The sequence below is a fragment of the Alternaria ventricosa genome (assembly GCF_023758065.1).
Source record: "Alternaria ventricosa strain BMP 2768 chromosome Unknown scaffold_4, whole genome shotgun sequence".
NCBI classification, from domain to species: Eukaryota; Fungi; Ascomycota; class Dothideomycetes; order Pleosporales; family Pleosporaceae; genus Alternaria; species Alternaria ventricosa.
Window position 1 is genome coordinate 1,744,814 of NW_026055684.1, and position 23,166 is coordinate 1,767,979.

Below are 23,166 nucleotides of genomic sequence, written 5' to 3' on the forward strand. Positions count from 1 at the left end.
TCAACACGTTCGAACAAGTCGGCACGCTGTGTTACCAAACTTCACACCATTATCCTTCGGAGACATCGTCGACTTCTGGATGATCAAGCACTGTCAGATCGACGCCGATCAGCGAATGACACAGGACAAACACGGAGAATGGTGGTTCACAGATAAAGGCGTACTCCGCTTCCACCCAAACGAATATATCCGGAATACGTATGGCCGGGATTGGCCGCATGGCTTTTACTTGGAGGCTCGAGACGGCCTCGTAACTGCTACGTTACATGAAGACAACGGCAGGGCAACAGTCCAAATCCTACCTATCTGGACTTATGGTAGTACGGGAGCTTGGAGAGACGCCGCAGAAACCATACCTAAATCTGCAGAATTCTGCGCTTCGCACCTCTCTATCATGAACCGGGACCGAGTCGATGATCGAGAACGATATGAAGCAGATATCAGAGAAGAGCTGGCGCGGAATCCGAACTCCACCCAGACGATCTCACGCGGCATCGAGCATCCAACTCCCAACGGCCATCCTTACGCACCAATGGACTGCGTCGCTGTGGTTAATCGACTCCATCCGTACGATCCGAAGCGCAATTCCGTGATCAGGTTCTCTATGAGTATCACTGTAGACTTGGATGAGCGGGTGCGTCGGCATTCTACACTAGAGCCCGAGAGCAGGATCCGTACCCGAGACATCTACTGGAAATGGCTCATTATCAGCATGATGGATCCTCAAGAGCGCCGTACAGCTGACTATGGCCCGTATACTTGGCTTAGAGGAATGGATCCAAGCTATACCGGGTCGCTACACACACCTGAAATCGGCACCACCAACGCTGCGCCTCAGCAGACGCCGATAGTGCCTCAGCAGAATGGGAACCTGCCCCGTTATACCGGTCCAGCTGTAGCCACTACATCTCCGCAGACGCCAACAGTGCCCCATCACAGCGGAGTTCCGCCACATCCTACTGGTACTACCAACCCTACACCCCAGCAGGGGCCGGGAGCGCCTCATCAGAACGGAGCCCTGCCACCCCCACCTGGTCTAGGTGTGGTCACTCCACCCTGGATGAAGCGCAAGTTCGACGATACAGAGGGAAACCCCTCTGTGGACGCTGAACAGCAGGCCGCAATGGGAGATGCTATCGCAAATGCGGAACACGACAGCTTCAGTACGCACGCTGCTGATTCCACCACGCCACTGGAGCCAGCACCAAAGCGACAAAAGACCGAGGCCAACGCTGATGAAGCTGATACTGATGTTGGGGTAACACCTGGCAACCACCCCAAGTGAGAGCGTGAGAATCGAGAAGACGATCGCCGATTGAACTGCAATTATTGCGGTTATGAAGATATGATATGGCTATGCTTGTTGGCATAGCCTTATCAGTATAGCGACATCGAGTGGCCTTTACAGCAAATGTCTTGATAATTCATGATACCCCTTCCCCTTCATACTTTGTAATCTTATTCTTGCTTGCAGGTCACTTTACCAGTTCCTTCTCTTTCCTGTTATGTCCATACTTTCACGTTGGTAGTCTTCTTATTCATATTTTTGTTTGTCGTCTGTTCGTATCGTTCTGCTGCCGGAATCGTCTTCGTTACTCATCTTGCGCTTGAGGATAAGCTTAATACGAAGTTGGACATGTTGAACGAACATTGTGAAAGACAAAGGCGCGAGACGTTGGGTCGATGAGGTTGTTAGGTGTTTCAGATGACGCGGAGAGAGGGAGAGGGGGAAGGCTGGATCTCTGGGCGAGGAAGGGGTAGATGTCGGTCTGATAATACTCGGTGCGAGTTGTGGGTGAATAGTGGGGAGTGGGGAGGGGACAGGTATCAGATCATGTTCGTGGTAAATGACTTGGGATCGATGAAGTGTGCTCGGTGTGAAAGTAGCAAGAACAGGGGTACCTGTGAGAGATAACTGTTAACATATTAATTCGTTCTCGAGTCCGTAAATGTGTAATTGATACGTATGCGTTACATAAAAGCAGCGTGAAAAAGATCTTCGTAGTACTCGCGATAGTCATGACCCATTATGTTCGCCCCTGCGCCGAACGAACCCAGAAGACTCCAAAGCAAGCAAGCAAGCGGCCAACGACGGGATCTTGATATGCCCATGTAATGTCGTCTAGATGGTATAAACGTGAGGAAGCAAAGCAACGCTAAATGCTGATGTACGATGATGAAGGATGATGAGGACGAAGGAAACGCCAAACGCTATGATAGAGGAGATTTGGTTGGAAGCCGTGGGGATCAGACGGCGACAGTGTGGGCGCGGAACAACATCTTGAGGCCGGAAGGCTCTTTCTCCTTCTTCTTGGTCTTGCTGCTTTCTTTGCTGCTCTCCTTGCCGGATTTGCTGGAGGCGACTTTGCTGGAAGCGACTTTACTTGAGGCAACCTTGCTGGAGGGACGTTTTGAGTCGGAGGTCTTGCTGGTCTTGACGCTGACTTCGGACTTCGGTGCGCGGTGCTTGTGCTCTTTGTGCTCTTTGTGTTTTGATTCGCTGCTGTGCTTCTTGGATCGGGTGCTGCGGCGGGACTTGAGATCGTCTTCGTCAAGTACGCCGGCGGCGCAAAGGGTGCGGGAGGCTTCGGGCGTGATGAACTCGCCGTCGACACTGGTGCCGGAGCTGTTGGCCTCGACGTCTGCGATGCCGCGGCGCCACAGCTCTACGCGGCTGAGCTCCTGGGGCTCGAGCTCGTCGAGCTGGTTGTTGGAGTCTTCGATGGGCATGGTAGCGGCACGCATGGGCATCGCCATTTGCGGCTCAGGTAGGGGTGCGTCGACTTCCTTCTGGACTTGCATCTTCTTGATGATTTTGTATCCGCCGAGTGCGACAATGGTAACGCCGACAGCTACACCTCCAGCGATCATGAACTGGGGGCTGAGGAGCAGAGCTGCAACGGCAGGGAAGCTGCCCTTGAGCGTCATGAGGACACCAGGTCCCATTTTGCCGACGATGGCGCTGATCTCGGCGAGCGTGAGTGATACGGCGGCAAGCGCTTCAGGATTCTTCTGCAGGTTCTCGATCATGGCCGTGGCCGTGTGTTGTAAGCAGTTGGCCTCGTCCAGGAGCAACTCGATCTTGGAAGCCTTCTCTTTCAGCTCGACGTCGTTGTACTTCTTGTCGGGCAGGGGCGGGGGCACATCGCCGTAGCAAAGGTCCATGTCGACTGACTTGGATCGCGACTTGCTGCTCTGCGACGAGCGCTGGACGGCCTGATCGGAATTCCTCCTCGCAATCTCCTTGTTGTGTGCGTCGCCGGCGAGGTCGGCTTCGAAGCGGTGTTTGCTGCTTCGCGGGCTGTCGTTGGCATAGAAGCTGTCGCTGTAGCCGCGCTCCATCACAGGCCGGTCATGGGCCTTGGTGCGATGGGTGTGGGCTTTGGACGCCTTGGAGCGATGCGAGACCTGGGAGCGGGCATCGTCGTCATCCAAACGGATGGCCTTGACGCCCTTGGCGAGCTCCTTCTCCTTCACGGCGGCATCGCGCTCCGCCTTGATCTCCGCCTTGCGCTCGCGGTAGGCGGCCTTGGCCTCCTTGAAGACGTTGACAATGTGCTTGCTCTGGGCGGGGCGTCAGTACGAGTACGGGGCTTATCGGGGGGCTAGCGAGCTTATCGGGCACTCACACTGCTCACGACCTTCCCACTCTTGTTAATAACAGTAATAGTCTCTCCGAGTCCGACGGCCATGGTGACGTAGTAGGGCGTTGTGTTCCTGCAGCAGCTGCACAGCGCGCGGCAAGAGGGGTTTTGTGTGACCTTGAGGCTGGTTGCGGTGAGAATGGTACTTGTGTCCTGGGCCTAAAAGGCGGCGGTGAGCATGTATCAGTCAGTGCTCGCGGAAACGGCAGCTGGCGCAACTCCACAAGGTCCCACCTGGATCACCAAGTCGTCGCGGCCAGGCTGCGACTATAAGGAATTTCAGAGTCACTCCTGACGGCGCTATTGTCGGAACACTACGCGCGGAATGAGGCGATTTCTACCGACCGCGACACGCAGCCATGATGGTGGTGGAGCGCGGGGTGCAACCAGAGTGGCCGAAGCGACCTGCAGCAAAGCCATTCACGAGACTGCCCGCATACTTCGCATCGCTTGTCTGTGACGTCTCGCCCTGGTTCGTGGGCTGCGCTGTGAAGACTCAACCAGTGCAGTCCGGGCATAGTCGCAGCGCGTGTCGCCATGTAACTGGAGGCGCTTCCCTGGCGCCGGCTATGCGGGCAGCGAGACGCTGCAGCACTGAGGCCCCGGCTTCGCCTGCCATTGGTGCGGATGGCTGTCTTGCTTTATTACTGCAGCCATCGTGAACGTGTCGTGACAGCGACTGGACAACTAAATTTCGGCAGCCTCAGTTCTCACGCGTGCTGATGCAACGATGCAGGCCCTGGCAGCCATAACCCGACTGTTGCTGCCCAAACCCCAATCTGGATCCGGCTGGAATCGAGAATTGTCAATCATTGTCCAGTTGGCATGATCGGCTCTAGGTTCAGCCTCCGGTAGCCTTCAGCTGGGAAGGTTGCCCTTACCGCGCCAGCCGTGGCGGTGCTGCTGTGGCGTCTGTGGCGGTGCGCTTTATCATCGCGGCCGAGACTCCAACAGGCTGTCAACGTCGAGCTGAGAAGGTTGGAATTCTGAGACGACTACGCAAGCTGCGTCATATCGAGGCTGTCGTGGGTTTGACAGTCTTGGTCATCGCCAGCAGTGTGGCTGTAGTTTGGTTGGGGTGCCAGGTCCCACGCTCCTTTTTCTCAACCCACTTTTCCCACGTTTTCAACGCAGAAAGGAAGGCACCCCCTGGTGGTGCTGGTGAGGCATTATCGACGATTCATTACCCGCAGGCGATCAAGGCTACTGGTCCCATTTACACTCTACACAGGCATCTCTGCTTGCCGATTTCCCATCCTATCCAATCTTCGGCCGCGCTTCGCAATCCTCAAACTTGGCGGCAGAGTGTTCCAGAATGCACACCGACGATCTTCACTCTATCTCTTCGACCTGCATGCGGCAGCCTCCAGCCTCCCGCGCCCTGATATGCATGTTCCCGTGAGGCTGTCCTAAGTCTCCTTAGCAGCTCGAGCGACTCGAGGCGGGCCACACCAACCGCGTCATTTACAATTGGTAGCTCAACGTCGGAAGCCGCTCTCTACGCGGCGACCACGTATTCGGGCCTGCGAACGGTGAACTATCTATTATTCAGAACTCGCAGACTAGGGAGCGACTGCATGATTGACAGCGCGCCGCCAAGTTGTACGACACGTGCATACGTGACTGCACGCTGGTGCACACATGTTGGCACCACTCTACGCTTGCTGTGAGATATGCTGATATGCCAATCGAGAAAAAGGAAGCAGTGATGCTATTCCATGATCTCAGCTTACTGTGAAGCACACTCCCACCTTGTGATATGGCGTCATTGCAGCGAGATCGCTCGCCATGTAGGGGCGGTGAGCTCGTTACTCAGTGCGAGCAGCAGGGCTCGAGCTGCCCTGAGAGGTCACCGAGCGACGACGAGACGTCCTCAGATATTACGCTGAACGAGGTAGATGAAGCCGACCAACGGCTGCCTCTTTCGAGCACGGTAAGGGAAGCACCGCTATCGCACGGCGCGGGACTTTCTTCTTCTGCCATCTTTCCGTTCCATCTCCTCGCAGGCTGTAGCTCAGCAGAAAGAAGGACCATGTGCATCTTGTCAGCGTCGCTTACATCGCAGGAAGTGAAGACAGCCCTAGGTGTAGGACTAAGAGGTACGTCTAGTTGAGTTGCTGCGTCCATCGGTGATGCATCAGGGCCCCGCAGCCGGCGCTTTTGGCCCTGGACCCTGAATGTGCCGTCATCGCTCCCACCAAGTCGCGAAACCTTTACACGCGACCATGCACTCACTCCAGAGATACAACACCAAGCCGGGCTGACCATGCCAACAGCAGCGCCTCCGCATAATGACGGCATTCTGGAGACGCAGGGCGCAGAGAAGTCTGGCCTAGATGGCCATCGAACGCCGGCCCTCGCGCATCGAATGAAGCACGACAAATCGATCCTCGCGTTAGCAGTGTCATCACAGTACATCTTCGCTGGAACACAGGGCGGGGAGATCCTAGTACGTGTCTAAGCGAGCGCCAGAGGCTCCAGGCTTATGACGTGCAGGTGTTCAGCCTCGATACCTACGAGCGGCGCAGTGTCATACATGCGCACAAGGGCAGCGTGCTCGGCTTGTGTCTGTCGCATGACCGCAAGTGGCTGTTCTCGAGTGCAGCAGATCCGATCGTCAATGTGAGAGAGTCTGGAACGTCCATCGTCGGTGTATGCTGAGTTGTTAGGTCTGGTGCACGTCAACCTTCAGACACCTCTACGCGCTCTGGTCGCCATACGATATCGGAGACATCTTCTGCGTCGCGTACTCTTCCCAACATCGCACCGTCTACCTCGGAGCCCAGAACACAAGCATACAAGTAGGAAACAAGACTGAACAGAAAGTCATGGGCTGACAGTAGCAGTGGTACGATTTGAAAGAGAAAGACACTAGACCGGCCCCGAGTCTGTCATCGCATCCTGCAGAGCGAAAGAACAAATTCTTCGACTCCCTAGGGCCTGGCGGCGCGCAAACCCCGAAGCCCAGCGGGGCAGATGCGAGACCACGCGACGCAGTAGGCGGGCAAGAACTGCAAATCGACAGCCATGACATCTGCCAATTCGCCCACTACGGATACGTACATTGCATGCTCCTGGGCAGCGGGATCATACCGGAGGCACCATCCGAGGAGATTCTGGTCTCGGGTGGAGGAGACGGGCGTATCCTGCTGTGGCGCATAGACCCCACACAGCGTGGTGCCATCACAAGCCTCTACACATTGGAAGATGGAAGGGAAGAAGGTGAATCCATACTTTCACTCGCCAGAGAGGGCTCCTTCCTGTACAGTGGGCGCTTCGACGGCGAGGTCAACGTGTGGGATCTTGAAACCCGACAGCTAGTGCGAAGTCTGAAAGCAACTACCGGTGATGTTCATACCCTGACATTGGGTGCCGGTGTTCTGTACGCTGGTGGTAAAACTGGTGTAATGCAGGTGAGTATCCTTTACTGCTTTGTAAGAACCATTACTAACATAGATAGAAATTCAACGAGCATTACGAAACCATCACGACCTTCAAGGCACACGACGGCCTAATTCTCGCTTCCGCGTTTACCAGATACAACGATAAGCCCACCCTCGTTACCGGCGGCAATGACAATACTGTGGTTATCTGGGAAGTCAGAGATTGTGCGGAGCCCAACGCCGTCTCACGCAGAAGTAACAACGGTTTGTACACATCCGAAACTTTGATTTGCCCAACTAATGCGTTGTGCAGATCTCATGGTGGAGTCATTGAGACAGTTCGTGTCTTTTCGGACCGTGTCATCGCTGCCCAAATATCGCGCTGACTGTCGTAGAGGGGCGTCTTACTTGCGTTCCGTCTTCCAGAATTTTGGCGCTGTTACCGAGATGATCAACACAAGCGAGTACAACCCAATTGTGTTTGCAAAATTCCGCGGCAACCCGGCTACAGCGGCCTCACGCAAGAAAATTCTGTTCTACGGACACTACGATGTTATCCCTGCAGAGAACGAACACCGCAAATGGAAACACGATCCTTTCGAGCTGACGGGTGAGGGAGGCTATTTGTATGGTCGCGGGACGTCTGACAACAAAGGCCCGATTATGGCTGCCATCTACGCGGCTCATGAACTTGCAAACGAGCAGCGTCTGGACTCCGACATCATCTTTCTCATTGAAGGTGAAGAGGAGAGTGGCTCTCGCGGATTTGAAAAGGCTGTGCAGGCCAGGAAAGATCTCATTGGTGATGTTGACTGGATCCTACTGGCCAACAGTTATTGGCTCGACGACCACGTACCATGCCTGACTTACGGACTCCGAGGAGTCATACATGCTACTGTGCAGATTGAGAGCAAGCATCCTGACTTGCACAGTGGTGTGGATGGAAGTGCTTTGCTAGACGAACCGCTCAAAGACCTTGTCATGCTGCTATCGCGATTGACTGCACGACACGGCAAGGTTCAAATCCCAGGTTTCTACGACCCTATTTTACCTTTGACAGTGGATGAAGAGGAGCTCTACACTGAGATTACAGAGACACTATTACGTGGTAACCCAGATCTTGGCGACGCAAGAGAACTAGCACAGTCACTGATGCGTAGATGGCGAGAGGCTTCACTCACCATCCATCGCTTCCAGACTTCTGGTCCCGATAACTCGACTATCATCCCACGCCTTGCTAAGGCTGCCCTTTCTATACGGCTGGTGCCCAACCAAGAAGCGGGCCATGTAGCAGACAGTCTCAAGTCCTTCATGCAATCTGAGTTCGAAGATCTTGACTCAAAGAACCAGCTCAAGGTAACCATTGACCACCAAGCCGAGCCGTGGCTTGGTGATTTCAACAACGAGATCTTCCAGACGCTTGAGCGCGCCATCATGTCAGTATGGGGTCCAACGCTTGGACAGAGAAGAGAGAGCATGTCTGTAGTTCAGCCGCCCGACTACTTCTCGCCATTATCGCGAGCAGCCGCCGAGCCTTCAACACCTACTACAAAAGACAAGCCTGCACCAGCGACATCTAACACACTGGCCAACTCATCCGACCCCGCTCTTGCAGGACCTGTCCCATCATCTGGCACTTCGACGCCGGACCACACTCGAAGCGAAGCAGCGTCTCGTAAGCCTCTGTACATCCGGGAAGGTGGCTCTATCCCCAGTATACGATTCTTGGAGAAAGAGTTCAACGCTCCAGCCGCGCATCTGCCGTGCGGCCAAGCAAGTGATAGCGCGCATTTGGACAACGAGCGCCTGAGGTTAGTGAACTTGTACAATAGCAAGAAGATCTTCAAGGAGGTGTTTCGGGAGCTGCCGAAGAAATGATGACTCTAATCGGAATGTACGTTTGGAGAGCAAGGAACAGGTTCGAGTTTGGAAGGCTGATGTTGGTTGTACCGTGTAAACATCTATACCCTCGAGTGTGGTAAACCACGGCCGTGTCTCTGCGGCGCCATGCTACGTATGCATCATGCAAACCATGTTTTGCACACTTCTATGTACCTTCTGCATACATAGCTTATCAAACTGTACATCCCAATAAACCAATCATGCAACGTCAAAGCTCCAAGACCCTCGGCTTACCCCAATCGCATACCCCGCTGCAGCTACCCACTAGCCGAACCCTTCGGATACCTGCATCTCCATACATCACCACTTGCATGAAGAAACATCTGATGATCAACAGGCTGAAGCGAGCACGAAAAACTTAGTCTGTGCAAAGGCAACTCGAACGCAGCATAGACCAGCAGGCTTGCGCAACGCCGATACCGGCCGCGGATTGATACTGTCGTACGGTTGGTCTGTTGAATTGGAACATCTGTGATTCATAGGGAGGGTGAGATAAGGTCAGGTCTCACGGCATTGCTAGAGGGTTGTTCGTGGACGGTACCTGTTGTTCAAGCTGAAGGTTGCGGATCTCTCGGCTGCTGGACATTCATTCCCTATCAACCTTTACACCAGCATCACCATCGCGATCAAGAAGACCCATTCGCTACCCTGATACCTCCAAACCCTAATAGCAAATAAGCCCGCCATCCATCCACCACCTTCAATCCCACCCAAACCCGCTCGCCCATCCCATCCCATCCCATCCCACCGCCAAAATGGGCGTCTTCTACGAAACCATACCAGACAGCCTCATCACATGGATTAAAGAGCAGCAAATGCTCTGGGTAGGCACCGCACCTCTCTCCGGCGACGGCCACATCAACATTTCCCCAAAAGGAGGTCAGAACTTCGGCGTCCTGAACGAACGAACGTTTTGGTACATGGATCTCACCGGCAGCGGAGTAGAAACACATGCGCATCTGCACGAGCCAGGTAATGGTCGTATTTGCGTCATGTTCATGGCCTTCACCGGCCCCCCAAAAATCGTGCGTATATGGGGCCAAGGCCGCGCCATCGAGAACGGAACCCCAGAATACGAAGCTTTTATTTCTGAGCACAAGGTCGAAACTATCCCCGGTTCCCGCAGCATCATCATGGTAGATGTGCACCAATGCGGCACTTCCTGCGGTTTCAGCGTCCCCTACTACGATTTCGTCGGCCATCGCGACATTCTGAACGAACACTTTAGAAAGAAAGATGCCAAATACCAAGCTGGCGACGAGAAAGAATCGATGGACTACTACTGGGCGTGGAAGAGCCAGCTTAGTATCGATGGGTTACCTGGTATGAAGAGGGGGTATGAGTTCGCGCAGAGGAATGGGGTGCAGCCGTTGAAGAAGATGGTGGGGCCGTATGCGCCTGGGGGGAGGGGCAGGAAGGATGGGGATGGGAGGGTGGAGGTGTTGTGGTTGTTTGTGGTTTTGTTGTTGGGCATTGTTATCGGTGGGGCGGTTAGTTTGAGTGTTGTTACGCCCGAGAGGGTGAGGGCGCTGCAGGAGAATGGGAGGGTGTTTTGAGCTGGTGGGTATTTCCGAGTGGGTCGTTTTTGTTGATGTGGAAAGTGGTGGTGGAAGATAGGAAGCGGAATGTACTGCGTGTTGGAGATGCAGAGAGATCCAATCGGTAAACTTCATGCAACATGTGCAGTATATCTTCTTCAACACTGCCCAGTGCAAGTACTCGTGTGACTTGTATGTCAGCAAATTGTACCAAAAGGTATTAGTCGTGTTGGTGCCGCGTGATAGTCGTACGCTCAAGAGTACTTTCCTGTACTGGTTCCTGGCGAGACAACACATGGAGCGACTAGTGTATATTGTCAAGTGAGCCAGTGATCTCCGCTGGGAGACGTTGCAGGTTGCTCAGGCCGCTCTTGCTGCCAGTAAAGACTGGAGTCAAGGAATCCCAATGTCTGATCATCTACTTGGCGTTACGTGGGAATTAAGAATTGTCATTAGGCGTGCCATGTGCTGCAACACATGTATACGAAGATCCGGCGCTGATGGTGGAGATTGTCGAGTTTGAGAACGGATGGGGAAGCGACAGGCGGCGGGGTCAGACGGGGCGGGATTCAGCCGTGGCTACTACCTCAGCGTTGGGAAGGTGCGAACCTTTCTGTTACCTCACCGTGGCCTTGGCTAGACTCAGCGCTCTGACATGCGCGTGGTACCGAGCACATGGAAAGTACCAGCGTAGTCGATAAACGGACCATGCACTACTCCTCGTGTCCTCCTAGCAGGCTTTAGCCGTTTTGCACCAAGGTAGCCCTGGAGTCGGTATACGGTGCTGACTATGTCTCGGCTGAGCCCGCCTCTTAACAGATGTAGAGAGCCCTGGCAATAACATGCAAGTGCGTGTTAACAAAATCAACAAGCTCAGCGTCGCGTCATAGAAGCGACGGCACAAAGCTTGGGACCAACTGCCAACACCGCTGACGCTTATCCGTGGTTCTGGCGTGGCGAGGCGTTTCAATAAAGCCGGAACCGTAACGGTAGAGTTCCTGCTCACGTGCGGCGTCGCGCTTGCCGGCCGAGGTCTTCATCAAGCTTAATTTAGGCGACGTGTCGATCTTGAGTTCCCCCAATCCCCGTCTTTTACCCTATCAACCTCATCACCGTCGATACGCTCTATTTGCGAAAAAAGGACCGCGCATCTGACCAGGTCCGTCGAGGATAGGCGCGACACCACTCCAGCGCGCCGTATGATTACCGCACACCACTGAGCCCGTATCTCAAAGGGTGGCGTGAATAAGCCCTTGCATACCGCGTCTGGGCAGGAAGCCTCAACCGCTGCCACGGCGTCTTCATATCCGCTGGCCGAGGCTTGTCTTGTCGCTCGAAATTCTTGATGCCGGTACCCGGCGTCGTGGTGTCGCATGTCGCATGTCCGTCCCCTGAGCGTGCAATTACCGTGGCCGCAAATACGATCGGGGTCCGTTGCCCAGGTCTTGGGCAACGCAGAGAACATTCGGGAGACCCGCCTCGACGATAGCCCTGGCAGCATGGCCCTCGGAGGAGCGAATGGTAGCGTTCGGAGGAGGTCTTGGCTGTATGGCGCGATTGGCTAAGCCGTTGTCCGTATCCCAAGCTTCGAGCCATTATCTTGTCTATCTGCAGGCGGCCCCACAGCGTGGTTGTTGGTGGGAACGTCTGGCCTGCATCCCGCCAGCCTCCCTGATGTCTTGCTCGAATCAATCGCTGCGGTCGTCTTCCAGAACGTTTGTATCGACGCTATACCAACGCTATCACCCGCAGATAACCGCGTTTGCGGTCGAAAAGAGCAAGGTCGCTGATACCAGATACCGCGATTGAAGAATGCATGGGCCATGGGCTGGGCCTCCAAGACCGGAGTCGTTGGAGGCGCGAGCTAGTGGCTCTGGGCATTTCTTGGGGACGACTATCGCTACCCCGCGACCACCTGCTTTAGGCAGGAGGTTAGTCGATGGCATGCGACTGGGGCGCCACAGGTAATTGTTATCTTGGAACCAGCAAGCTCTTCTTGTCTCGCTGCTTGCCAGTGGTGGTTAGCAACTTGGCGAGGCTTGAGTAGCCCAGGACGCCTCGGCGATGCGGTGCGAAAAGAGCATCGTGCAGCACCTATCGCGCACGCGCCGAATGCCTTTCCGGGCACAACAGCCGCGGTGGCAATGCGTTTGCTGATGGACAGACGGTCGTGAAGGAGTCGATACGGTGCCTATCCCTGTGTCGGTGTGCGCGCCTTCCTTATCGGGCCTGAAGCTGTAGAGCACGACGTCGGACCCGTGATTCGCGTGCTCAAATTAAATGCACCACCACCCCATTCTCTTTACTCGTCAGGGTCTCTCTTCTCCTCGCCGCACCCCATAAACAATCACCTGGCTGCTTTCCCAGTCACTCAACCACGGTCCACCTTCATTGTCAAACGACCTAGGTGCACGCCCATCATGCCTGTTGGTGACGCCGGTGAAGTCGTGAGTATACTCTCCTCAAGCTGTGTTACACGCCAGCTAACAACCCTTACAGCAAGCTGTCGGCTTGGACCCCGCTCTTATTGACGCTTCTGGTGACCCCACGCGCAAGCACCCCGAGATGCACACAACCTCTGCGCCCGCCTACCTCCACTCCGAGGGCAAGGCCACGCTCCAGGACAGCTACCTCAACGAGGCCGATGACTTTCCCACCGATGAGGAGCTCGCCACGCTTCGCCGTGTGCCCGCTAGGATCCCATGGAAGATCTTCACCGTACGCAATCGCACTCGCAGAGCACGTGAGACAAACACTGACTTGACTTCAGATCGCTTTCGTTGAGCTTGTCGAGCGTATGAGTTACTACGGAACCGTTGCTGTATACTCCAACTACATCGCTAAGCCGCTCACTACGCCCACTGGAGCCGCGCTCAACCCAGATGATGCTGAGGCTCAACCCGGTGCCCTCAACATGGGCAAGCAGGTCGCTTTCAGTTTGACTACATTCAACGCCTTCTGGGTCTACGTCTGCCCGCTCCTCGGAGCCTGGATCGCCGACACCTACCTTGGTCGTTTCAAGACTATTCTGTACTCCGTCTTGGTCGCTGAGATTGGTCACTTGATCCTCGTCGCCTCAGCTGCGCCATCTGTCTTGGAGAACTCCAACACTGCCCTCGGCGTTTTTATCCTCGGTCTCATCATCATGGGTCTTGGAACTGGAACTTTCAAGCCCAACATTGCCCCTCTTATCGCCGAACAAGTTCCTCAGGAGAAGATGCGCGTTGAAACACGCGGTACTGAGCGCGTCATTGTCGACCCTGCTGTCACTGTCACCCGTATCTACAACTGGTTCTACTTCTTCATCAACATCGGTGCTCTGGTCGGTCAAATCAGCATGGTTTACGCTGAGCGATACGTCGGTTTCTGGCTCGCGTACCTGATCCCCACCGTCATGTTCATCATCGCTCTCCCCGTCTTGATCTTCTGCAAGAAGTTCTACATCCTCCGTCCCCCGAGCGGTAACGTTATGGGCCCTGCTTTCAAGCTTCTCTTCAAGGCTCTTGGACGCGGAATGAGCATCAACCCCGTTAAGACTTGGAAAAACTGGAACGACGGCAACATGTGGACCGCTGTCAAGCCTTCCGTCCTTGGCTCCGCCGCACCCAAGTGGTACAACTTTGATGACGCCTGGGTTGATGAGGTTGCTCGTGGTTTCGCTGCCTGCTCCGTGTTCTTCTGGGTGCCTATCTTCTGGCTTGCATACCGCCAGATGGACTCCAACCTGACCCAGATGTGCGCCACCATGAAGCTCGGCGGCGTCCCCAACGACATTCTCTCCAACTTGGACCCCATCGCTATCATCATCATCGTAAGTACTGTCCAATGGTCCAACGCCCAGAACGAATGCTAATCGTACTATAGGTGCCTATCATGGACTCTCTCGTTTACCCCTTCCTCCGCAAGCGAGGTATCCGCTTCACTCCGATCAAGAAGATCACCGCTGGTTTCATCCTCGGAGCTTTCGCCATGGTCTGGGCAGCGGTTCTTCAACACTACATCTACAAGACCTCCGGCTACTACGAGACCAAGGACCCTGAGTACAAGACCGACATCACTGTCTGGGCTGTTACCGGTGTCTACGTCCTCATTGCCATCTCCGAGATCTTCGCCTCCGTCACCACTCTCGAGTACGCCTTTACCAAGGCTCCCAAGAACATGAGGTCGCTCGTTCAGTCCGTCCAGCTCTTCACGACCGCCTTCTCTGCCGCCCTCGCCCAGGCTTTCACTCCTCTTACCGCCGATCCCCACATCGTCTGGAACTACGGAAGTGTAGCCATCATCTCCTTCGTCACCGGTATCGCCTTCCACTTCGCCTACCGGAACATGGACAAGAACGAAGACCAGCTCAACCTGCTGCCCACCGGTCACCTCGGCACGGAGGCCCAGGCTGCTGACATAGAGAGGCGCCAGAGCGTCAACGAGGAGAGGCGCGCTAGCCTTGTCGCTCAAGAGAAGATGTAAGCGGTTTACATCGCGATGTGTTGATGCATGATGTTGTGATTCGCTCATCGAATCACCGTTGAACGATATACCCCTCAAACCTATTGGTTACCGCGCTTAGGACGCTAGTTATGTGTTATGTGCTGATCGCTGGATGCGTCGGCTACTGGTCATGGCTAGTTTACTTACTTTAATGCCAAACATTCACTTCAAACGAATTAATTCGCTACCTTCTCGTGATGTAACCATATAGACGATGACTGCGTCAACCGGGTTGCAATAATCCATGACACTCTTGGCATTCATGTTATGCCCGATCAGATCCTGTCCATCTACATACCATACTCTACAAATAAGAATCTTACCATACAAGGAAGGGATTCGTTCTCCACGAAACGCTAAGAGTGTCAGTAGTCGTTGCGACACAGAGGAGTTGTCGCATCATTCTGAAACGCGTCGTAGCGCGTCGCCCTAAAATGCCCCTCAACACCTAGGTAGCCCCTTCGGATCTCTCTCACATCTACACAGCACTAACCCTCATCTTCCGATTCATATGGAACAGTCTTTACCACGATCGCAAAGCCTCAAATGTCGACTAGTGAACTGCCAACTTCCCACGATGAAGTTGCCGCGCATCTGGAAATGTAGGCACCCTTGATGTCTGACTTCTGCGTTGCTAAAACTGACAGCAATAGCTTCCGATTGCAAGACCTTCCACTAGAGCTTCGCAATTATATCTACGAGTATGCGCTAGAGCCGAGGGTGACTCTCTGGCACAGTTGCTTGTACGACCAATACCGGCCGTCTACTTACCACTTGCCCAATCTCGAGCTGCATCCAGGTATGAAACATGCTAGATCGGCGCTCCTGGTGTTGATGCAATTACAGAAGATATGCAAGATGATGACGATCGATCCGACAGCTTCGAAGAAGATTTAGAAGGAGACAAGTACTTGCAGGATCCCAACTTGTCGATCGCGGGTAGCCCGCGTGATGATGGAAACACCGCCGTCTTAGCGTTCAAGATCTTGATAGCGACGCCTTTACTCGCTGTGTCTAAGGCTACCAATGAGGAAGTCACGAAGGTACTAACCATCACCAAGAAATACTATGAGAGACTTCTGTTGGCGTCCATATATTTACACCGCATCGCATCACCAAGCGCAGCTCTCATTGATCTCTGGGCCAGCTGCGAGTTCGTCCTCCTGCACGACTACGGCAAGTCCATATTCTTCCTGAAAGATCTTCCAGACTCGCTGAAATATTGCGTTCGCCGGCTGGTACTCCCTTATGATTTCCTAAGTGTTATTGCATACTCGCGGTGGACCAAAGAGCAGTCAAGAGGTGGGGCCTTATTCACAAACTGGATCTCAGAAAATTTCCCCAACTTACGGACGGTGGCGATCGAGGTACCAGACGTGTGCGAAGTCATGGAAATGAATTGGAATGAGGCTTCGGACTATCTGTGCGAGATGCTCAAGAACGGCCGTTTGGACACCGTGAGATTCTATTACAAAAACTACGAGAACGGCGTAGATGTACGTAGGGAGACAGATTCCATCTTTTTTAGACACATAACACTAGAGGGATGCGATTATGAAGGGACAGAAGAGGAGGATCGGCCATTACTGACTGGGGTTGAGGAACCCATATCCCCTACCTCACTGGTGTCTCAACTATGGCGCGACTTGCGGGCCTGCCGTGTTGTCAAGATCACGAGATCGCAGGCAATAGCCTAGTACAGCGGCTGCGATACATCTTAGCAAGGCTCCCGATCGTCTTCTTGGTCGTCAGCACACAGTCCAGGCGTTGGTCGTAGTCTCGACGAACTCAGGCGTATAGTGGATCCCCGTAGTAGTAGTAAGGACACAAAAGCATGCAAAGATTCAAAGTTCTAAAGTACGCGCAATTCTTGGAGCTGTGTGACCGTGTATGCTACTTGTGAAAAGACTCGCAAGGCTCGAGCGATGGAACAAGAAGAGGTCCGAGCGTTCGCGAGACGCGTCTCGGCGCGTCGCGCTAGTGCCATCCCCTCCTTCCCCGAGGGCTCCTCTTCCGTTGTGTTCGCAAGCGCAATACCGAAGCCCGGTTTTACACACACCAACAGCAATGCGTGAAGAGACAGCGGAAGCATCGCGGTCTGGGCATGGTGATGCCGCCGCACATCTAGACGTGTTAGAACTCTCCGCCGTACGCGTCGCGCTTCTAAAGCTAACAACATGCAGTTTTCGTCTGCATGACCTACCGCAAGAACTTCGCGATATGATCTATGATTATTCGCTTGAGCCAAGAGCGATCTTTCGGCATACGAACCGTGAAGATCAATGGGAACAAAACCAGGGTTACAACCTGCCGGATACGGATTCTAGCAAAGGTACGCAGGCTCGGGTGTAACTCACGTCAGGACTGACCCTCCCACAGAAGATTGGCTGATGATTCTCGATATGATGTACACACCGGAAGTGGCTGATGAGGATCAGCCAGTTCCCGACGAGCTTTACGAAGTGTTTTGGCATGATCCTAATGGGCGCTCAGGCGTTTTCTCTGACCGCCAAGATGTGATACTCACGTACAAAATCTTCATGTCGACGCCACTACTTCTTGTTTCCAAGGAAGTGAATCGAGAGGCGGAGAGGGTACTGCAGGCCAATAAACGAGGATGGATCAATTACTACAACGAAGTCGCGCGATCCAACATACACTGCCATCGGATCATTAAACCCACCAAGGCTTTCCAGTACCTTTGGTCTCGCAGTCAAGTCGTTCTGGAGAACACTACCGCGGATACCATGTTCTTCCTGCGAATCCTACCGGAGGTCTTGAAGAAGAGTCTTCATAGTTTGATCATCACGAAAAGTTTGATGGATATCGAAAACGAATTTTCGATAGCACTCTTGCAAACCGACGAGGAAAAGGGCGGATCGTTCATGTCAAACTTGATCAAAGAGCATTATCCCAACCTGCGAACAGTAGCTCTTGAGATACCAAGCACGTGGGAAGAGATGAGGAGCAATCTCAACAATGCTTTCAGTGGCTTATGCAATATGCTCAAGAAGGGAGAACTAGACATTCTCAGGTACTTCTTCAAGGAGGCTTGCTATTCTCAATCCGACGGCTGGTTTCTCATAGACGTGGATCTAGAAGGGTGGGAGCTCAGCGATGACTCCGACGACTACGAGGTGGGAGATGACGAAATCTCGGAGCGCTACAAACAACCCCTGGATGGCGTCGAGGAAAGTATTTCGCCTATTTCAATTGGTTCTGAAGTATGGCGCGATCTCGGAATGGAGCGCGTCGTCAAGATCACGAGGTCGCAGATAGCAGCCGAGCGCTATGGCTGCGACGTGTTCTGATATATGTTTTGAATCAGACCTAGGTTGCAGTAATTCATCGCATCGCTCCGTCCTCCAGTCTTTCTCATTGCAACAGTTAGTCAGGGGTGTGTCTATTGGCTGTGCCACACTACTCACCTCGCTCGGCGCCCACTCACTACTAGGCAAACAGATATGTAAGAATTATTTGGGAATATTGTTGCAACGTCGCGGTACTGCTTACAAGCGTAGATGCCTTATTGGTGGTATACGTTGCGAAAGCCGTGGTCGAAGTGTGCAACCATGGTACCGAAAGTCTGCCGCCTTCAGGCATCAAGATCACGTTTTCAGTTCCAGTATGTATATATTGCGCTTGGCTTCCCACTCTCATCTCATCTCTACAACCCACTTCCTGTTTCCAATCATACTCTACAATTAAACTATTGCAGCAACTACCGAAACTCAGACATCATGACTCTTACCATGATTCAAACCTCAACCGGATTCGAAGCGGATCAGCTCTACAACGCCATTCACTACTCAGATTTCGCCTATGACTACACAACGGCGGTTTCAGCCTATTTGAAAGACTTTCCTGCTCTTCCCTCCATTTCGACTGCTGAACACTCCTACGCACCAAGCTCAATACCTACTTGGTGGTCAGATTTCACGCACAACACACTTTTGTCAGACATGTCTCATCCAGTCTCACCACGAGAGTTGAAATCTCTCATCGAAGCCGAATTACGCCAAGGTCTCACGCAGTCAGCTATCCTCCAGCATTGGATGAAGAGATCTGGGAGCGAAATCCCGCTTGGCAGTGCCGCTGCAGCCGCAGCACTCCAAGACGCTATTATCGTGGCCTCTGATGCCGAGTGGTACGAGCACGATGACCATTTCATCACGGAACTCGGAATATCTGTTCTCGATCCGCGTTCCGTGCCACAACCATTTTCCTCATCACCATGGAGTATTCTCACCAGCATGGACAACTACCACGTGCGCATCAAACCACACGCACACCTCACCAACAAAGACCTGTGCGAAGGGCATCCAGATGCCTTTCAGTTCGGCAGCACAACCTTTGTCAGCGTGAACGAAGCGAAAGAAATGCTGCGCAGCGTTTTCACTCGCCGAGACATGTACGGCAATCTTCGTCCAATAATCTTCGTAGGCCACGCTGTCTCAAACGACTACGAAGTCATAAAATCGCGCTTTGGTCTCGACCTTGAAGAACTCGGCACTATCGTCGCAACAATCGACACACAAGTGCTGGCCGTAGAACACGGCCTTGTAAATCCATCCCGCAAGATACGCCTCGCACACCTCCTCGCCGGATACGACATCAAAGAGCCATACCTTCACAACGCCGGCAACGACATTGTATGCACCATGATCGCCGCCTTCCTCATGCTTTGTCCACCCCCTGAAACCCCGCTCAACAAACTCCACTATGTAGACCTCAAAGCGCAACTCCACGACGCGGGCCAAACCGCCATCAAAGAAGGCTGCGGCTACGGCGTAACGCGTTTCTGTGAGAAATGCGATTCCCATCACCACACCGCACCGTATTGCCGCGTGAGCGTCTGGCACTGTGAACACTGCGACAAAGATCCCCTGACGCGCCACATGGCGTGTACACATAATTCGCAAAAATGCGTATACGTGATTAAGCAGGCTGCGCTGATCAAGAAACAGGGTAGTATGGGCTATGGACAGGGTGGGTCGAAGCGCTCGAGTAGTCCTAATGCTGTGCCGTGTGAGTTTTGTATTGAGAGTACAGATCCGAGACGGTATTGTAATGAGAATGCCTATGGGCATAAGACGGGGGATTGTGCGTGGCGGAGGTAGAAATATGAGAAAATAGTATTAAAAAATCCTTAAAACGCGTGTCTTAATTGCATACATGTGATGATTTGCTGCATGTAGGGTGTTCAAATTTGGGATGTAACTGTCCAGGTATCTCTTGCGCATTGTTTCTGCGAGTTGAGGAAGGCGGAAACAGCTCATCTATGAGTGCATGGGTCATCGTCGATGCGTCTGCATTGCATGTAGATACTGGGTCGACCGAAAGTAGCTGTGCGACCCAATTCGCCAGGTCTTTTCCTCGCTGCGAACCATGTCTTGTTGGGCGGGAAGGTGCAGCGTGCCTGTCTTCCGAGGTCAGTGATGTCGCACAGCGTCGAAGCGGTGATGTGAGAAGCAAACGAGCATCCCCTCGTCGCTGCCTTAACGCTTTCCTTTTAAATCTGGCATGTACTCTATGAATGTAGCACCTTCCATTCCGACCACTTCTGTACACTTTTCAAGTGATGATCCCACTCTAGCTCTTTTTGTTCTTTGATTCCTCATTACTGGTACCGACGAGCTTTCAGCTGCTCTGCAACCCCGTATTACCTCGTACATCTGCTCCCATGTTTACGACGCTGGCATGACGCGGATATGCCTTCTCTCACCTTTCACGACATGCCCACGGAGCTCATCGAAGCCTGCGCGGAGTACTTGAGCGATACAGACCTTCTGTATTTCCGCTTGTCTTGTAAACATGCAGACGCAAAAACTCTACGCATAGTCGGCGAGCGCTTCTTCTCCACGTTCCAGACCAACCTCATGAGATCCGACATCGAGAAAATCAACGTCATCGCTCCAGGTGGGCGGCTAGCGAAATACGTCAAAGCCATCCGAATTCAGGACGACGAAGAGAAGGTTACCAGACTTGTACCTTATGGCGATTATGGTACTGACTTGGGTATCAAAAATCGAGATCAAGAGCGAGAGAATACTAGAGACGCGTATCGCATCTGGCCGCGCAAGGAAGCAGGCGTGCTGGGAGTGGACAGGATTGTCGTTACCAAGTTCATGACCATACTGAAGGAAGGTCATCTATCTCTGGATAGTTTCGCCATCTACGACTATTACGATAGTTCAGCGCAGCGCAATACACGATTGGCCACCACAGTCGCTGGAGCAATGATTTCCTACGCGCAACTGGCTATTACTTCGGTACGGATCTCCATTACTGGAGTTCTATCTCAATACAGGACCCTGGTGACCTACAATCTCGACCGAACAAGACAAGGAGACAATGTGGGTCTCAGCTTGCTTCGAAAAGCAGAGGTTCATAGTTCAGGCGGTGGCCCTTCATCAAATTCCCGCTGTAAACAAGCCTTCCACATCGCGCCAGCGTTGGAAGGTCTCCAGTTGGAGCTCTGGGGGCGGGCAGACGCCCTGCTCGCCAATCTGTTCCACCAACCAACGCCTCTCATGAAGCTCAAGACCGTGCGCTTGAAACACTCGGACGATATTGGGAGTCTCTTCAAAGGCATTGCATCGGCGTCCATGGAGACCATGGACAGCATATATCCCTGAAATGTATCTAGGTTCATTTCAAGGCCGACTAGTACTATAGCAGGGGGAATATCACCTTCGAAGTAACTACCTCCTCTAAACAGCCCCCATGACCCCCTCCATCCACGGATAAACAGTCTCATTCGCCTCCGGATACCCCATATGCAACCTCCCCTGCATAAACCGCATCTCCTTTGGACTCCCATACTCCGCCAGCAACATACTATCCTCCACCGGCATACACCCATCCAACATACCATTCACAAGCAACAACCTACAGCTGCTCATCCCTTGCCCTACAACAGCCACGCCATCGCCCTTCCCACTCACGAGCGAAAATTCGTCTTGGCATTTCTCTTTCATCTCGTCAAAGGACGAATAGCCGTATTTCTGGATATACGCTTCCTCGAGACCGAACGGGTATTCGTGTTTGGAGATCTGCGAGAGCCATTCCGAGCCGATGTAGTGGTGTGTTCCGGCGCCGTGGCCGACGCTGCCGAGGAGTTGGGTGCGGTGTGTGTGCGCGAGGCGGATGGCGTAGTAGCCGCCGGCTGAGAGACCCCATGCGATGACCTTCTTCTCGTTCAGATAAGGCGTTTCGCGGATCCAGTCTAGGATGCTGGTGAAGAGCCGGTCTGGGGAGAGCGGGTCGCGCTTGTTGGCGGGGCAGTCGACGGTTGTGCCGGGTATGTCGCAGATTACGGTTGCCCAGCCGCGGTTTAGGTGCTCTTGGGTGCGTTCTGTGTTGTCCGGGCGGTGGCCGTCTAGACCCGTGATGAGGAGGACGGTGGGGAAGGGACCGGAGCCGGTGGGTTTGCGGATGTAGAGGGGGATTGAGGTGCCGTCACCGTTGGAGGCTTGTTTGTGGGGTATTACGACTTCTTCGAGGGGGATGTCCCATAGTTGAGCACCGCGGAAGTAGACTTCTTTCTGCTCTTCGAAGACCTTCTTCTTGAGCTCCGTGCCGATGTAGGGGAATCGGGCTAATCTGTATACAGCGTTTGCGTTTAGATATAGCTTCTTTGCTGCCTCTTTGTCCTTGCTTTCCATCTCCTTAGCTTCCTTCGCTAGGCGTTGCGCTGTTGGCAAGAAAGCGTTGGTGTACGCATCCTCGTAAGGGTCGTTAATGTTGTTGTCGATGAGATGCTTGAAGATAGGCTCGAAGTCTTCGAACTTGCCATCGTGGAAAGGGTAAACGCCTTTGGTACAGGGGAACTTCCAACGTTGTTCCCAAAGTTTCTGAATACTGCCGCGATGTCCGTATTCCTTGGTGAAGAGGTCGCCGAGGATCCAGTTTCCGTTGGGCATGATGCAGAGATTTTGATCGAAGGAGTATGCAAGTGTATCTCCGCGGCAGGTTGCCGTTTGTTTGTATGTCCTCGTCGCGCATACAAGCGTTGTATATACAGCCGTTTCGGGATCGGCGGGGCCGGCTCGCCAGTTGCTTCAGGCCCGTCCGGACGGACCCCCGCAAAATGAACTACGGCTTCCCGTAGTATCCATCAACCAAACGTAAATTAAAACTTCCGATGGAGCTGACGTTGATCTACTGGGATGGTGCGACAAAGTGGCAAGACCCTGAATGCAGGTACAAGGA

General features: G+C 53.4%; 9 protein-coding genes across 9 annotated transcripts; 7 read left to right on the forward strand and 2 right to left on the reverse strand.

The window, feature by feature from the left end:
• Window positions 1–746: 746 nt before the first annotated feature.
• J4E93_003252 (uncharacterized protein) lies at window positions 747–1,285 on the forward strand (the record flags this gene model as incomplete). The annotated part of the gene is given in 2 exon segments (XM_049341192.1): window positions 747–753; window positions 771–1,285. 2 exon segments carry the CDS (start codon window positions 747–749, stop codon window positions 1,283–1,285), a joined length of 522 nt encoding a protein of 173 aa, XP_049202074.1.
• A 962-nt stretch (window positions 1,286–2,247) lies between these two features.
• On the reverse strand, window positions 2,248–3,692 carry J4E93_003253 (uncharacterized protein; the record flags this gene model as incomplete). The annotated part of the gene is made up of 2 exons (XM_049341193.1): window positions 2,248–3,564; window positions 3,630–3,692. 2 exons carry the CDS (start codon window positions 3,690–3,692, stop codon window positions 2,248–2,250), a joined length of 1,380 nt encoding a protein of 459 aa, XP_049202075.1.
• Window positions 3,693–6,012: 2,320 nt separating this feature from the next.
• On the forward strand, window positions 6,013–8,905 carry J4E93_003254 (uncharacterized protein; the record flags this gene model as incomplete). Its single annotated transcript, XM_049341194.1, has 6 exons — window positions 6,013–6,093; window positions 6,141–6,266; window positions 6,314–6,445; window positions 6,491–7,057; window positions 7,105–7,291; window positions 7,425–8,905. The coding sequence occupies 6 exons, from the start codon at window positions 6,013–6,015 to the stop codon at window positions 8,903–8,905; spliced, it is 2,574 nt and encodes an 857-aa protein (XP_049202076.1).
• A 779-nt stretch (window positions 8,906–9,684) lies between these two features.
• J4E93_003255 (uncharacterized protein) lies at window positions 9,685–10,485 on the forward strand (the record flags this gene model as incomplete). The annotated part of the gene is made up of 1 exon (XM_049341195.1): window positions 9,685–10,485. One exon carries the CDS (start codon window positions 9,685–9,687, stop codon window positions 10,483–10,485), a length of 801 nt encoding a protein of 266 aa, XP_049202077.1.
• A 2,402-nt stretch (window positions 10,486–12,887) lies between these two features.
• J4E93_003256 (uncharacterized protein) lies at window positions 12,888–14,931 on the forward strand (the record flags this gene model as incomplete). The annotated part of the gene is made up of 4 exons (XM_049341196.1): window positions 12,888–12,914; window positions 12,967–13,185; window positions 13,238–14,278; window positions 14,332–14,931. 4 exons carry the CDS (start codon window positions 12,888–12,890, stop codon window positions 14,929–14,931), a joined length of 1,887 nt encoding a protein of 628 aa, XP_049202078.1.
• Window positions 14,932–15,803: 872 nt separating this feature from the next.
• Window positions 15,804–18,263, forward strand: J4E93_003257 (uncharacterized protein; the record flags this gene model as incomplete). Its single annotated transcript, XM_049341197.1, has 2 exons — window positions 15,804–16,452; window positions 17,332–18,263. 2 exons carry the CDS (start codon window positions 15,804–15,806, stop codon window positions 18,261–18,263), a joined length of 1,581 nt encoding a protein of 526 aa, XP_049202079.1.
• A 429-nt stretch (window positions 18,264–18,692) lies between these two features.
• J4E93_003258 (uncharacterized protein) lies at window positions 18,693–20,072 on the forward strand (the record flags this gene model as incomplete). The annotated part of the gene is made up of 1 exon (XM_049341198.1): window positions 18,693–20,072. One exon carries the CDS (start codon window positions 18,693–18,695, stop codon window positions 20,070–20,072), a length of 1,380 nt encoding a protein of 459 aa, XP_049202080.1.
• Window positions 20,073–20,687: 615 nt separating this feature from the next.
• J4E93_003259 (uncharacterized protein) lies at window positions 20,688–21,590 on the forward strand (the record flags this gene model as incomplete). Its single annotated transcript, XM_049341199.1, has 1 exon — window positions 20,688–21,590. One exon carries the CDS (start codon window positions 20,688–20,690, stop codon window positions 21,588–21,590), a length of 903 nt encoding a protein of 300 aa, XP_049202081.1.
• Window positions 21,591–21,665: 75 nt separating this feature from the next.
• Window positions 21,666–22,877, reverse strand: J4E93_003260 (uncharacterized protein; the record flags this gene model as incomplete). The annotated part of the gene is made up of 1 exon (XM_049341200.1): window positions 21,666–22,877. The coding sequence occupies one exon, from the start codon at window positions 22,875–22,877 to the stop codon at window positions 21,666–21,668; it is 1,212 nt and encodes a 403-aa protein (XP_049202082.1).
• Window positions 22,878–23,166: the final 289 nt, after the last annotated feature.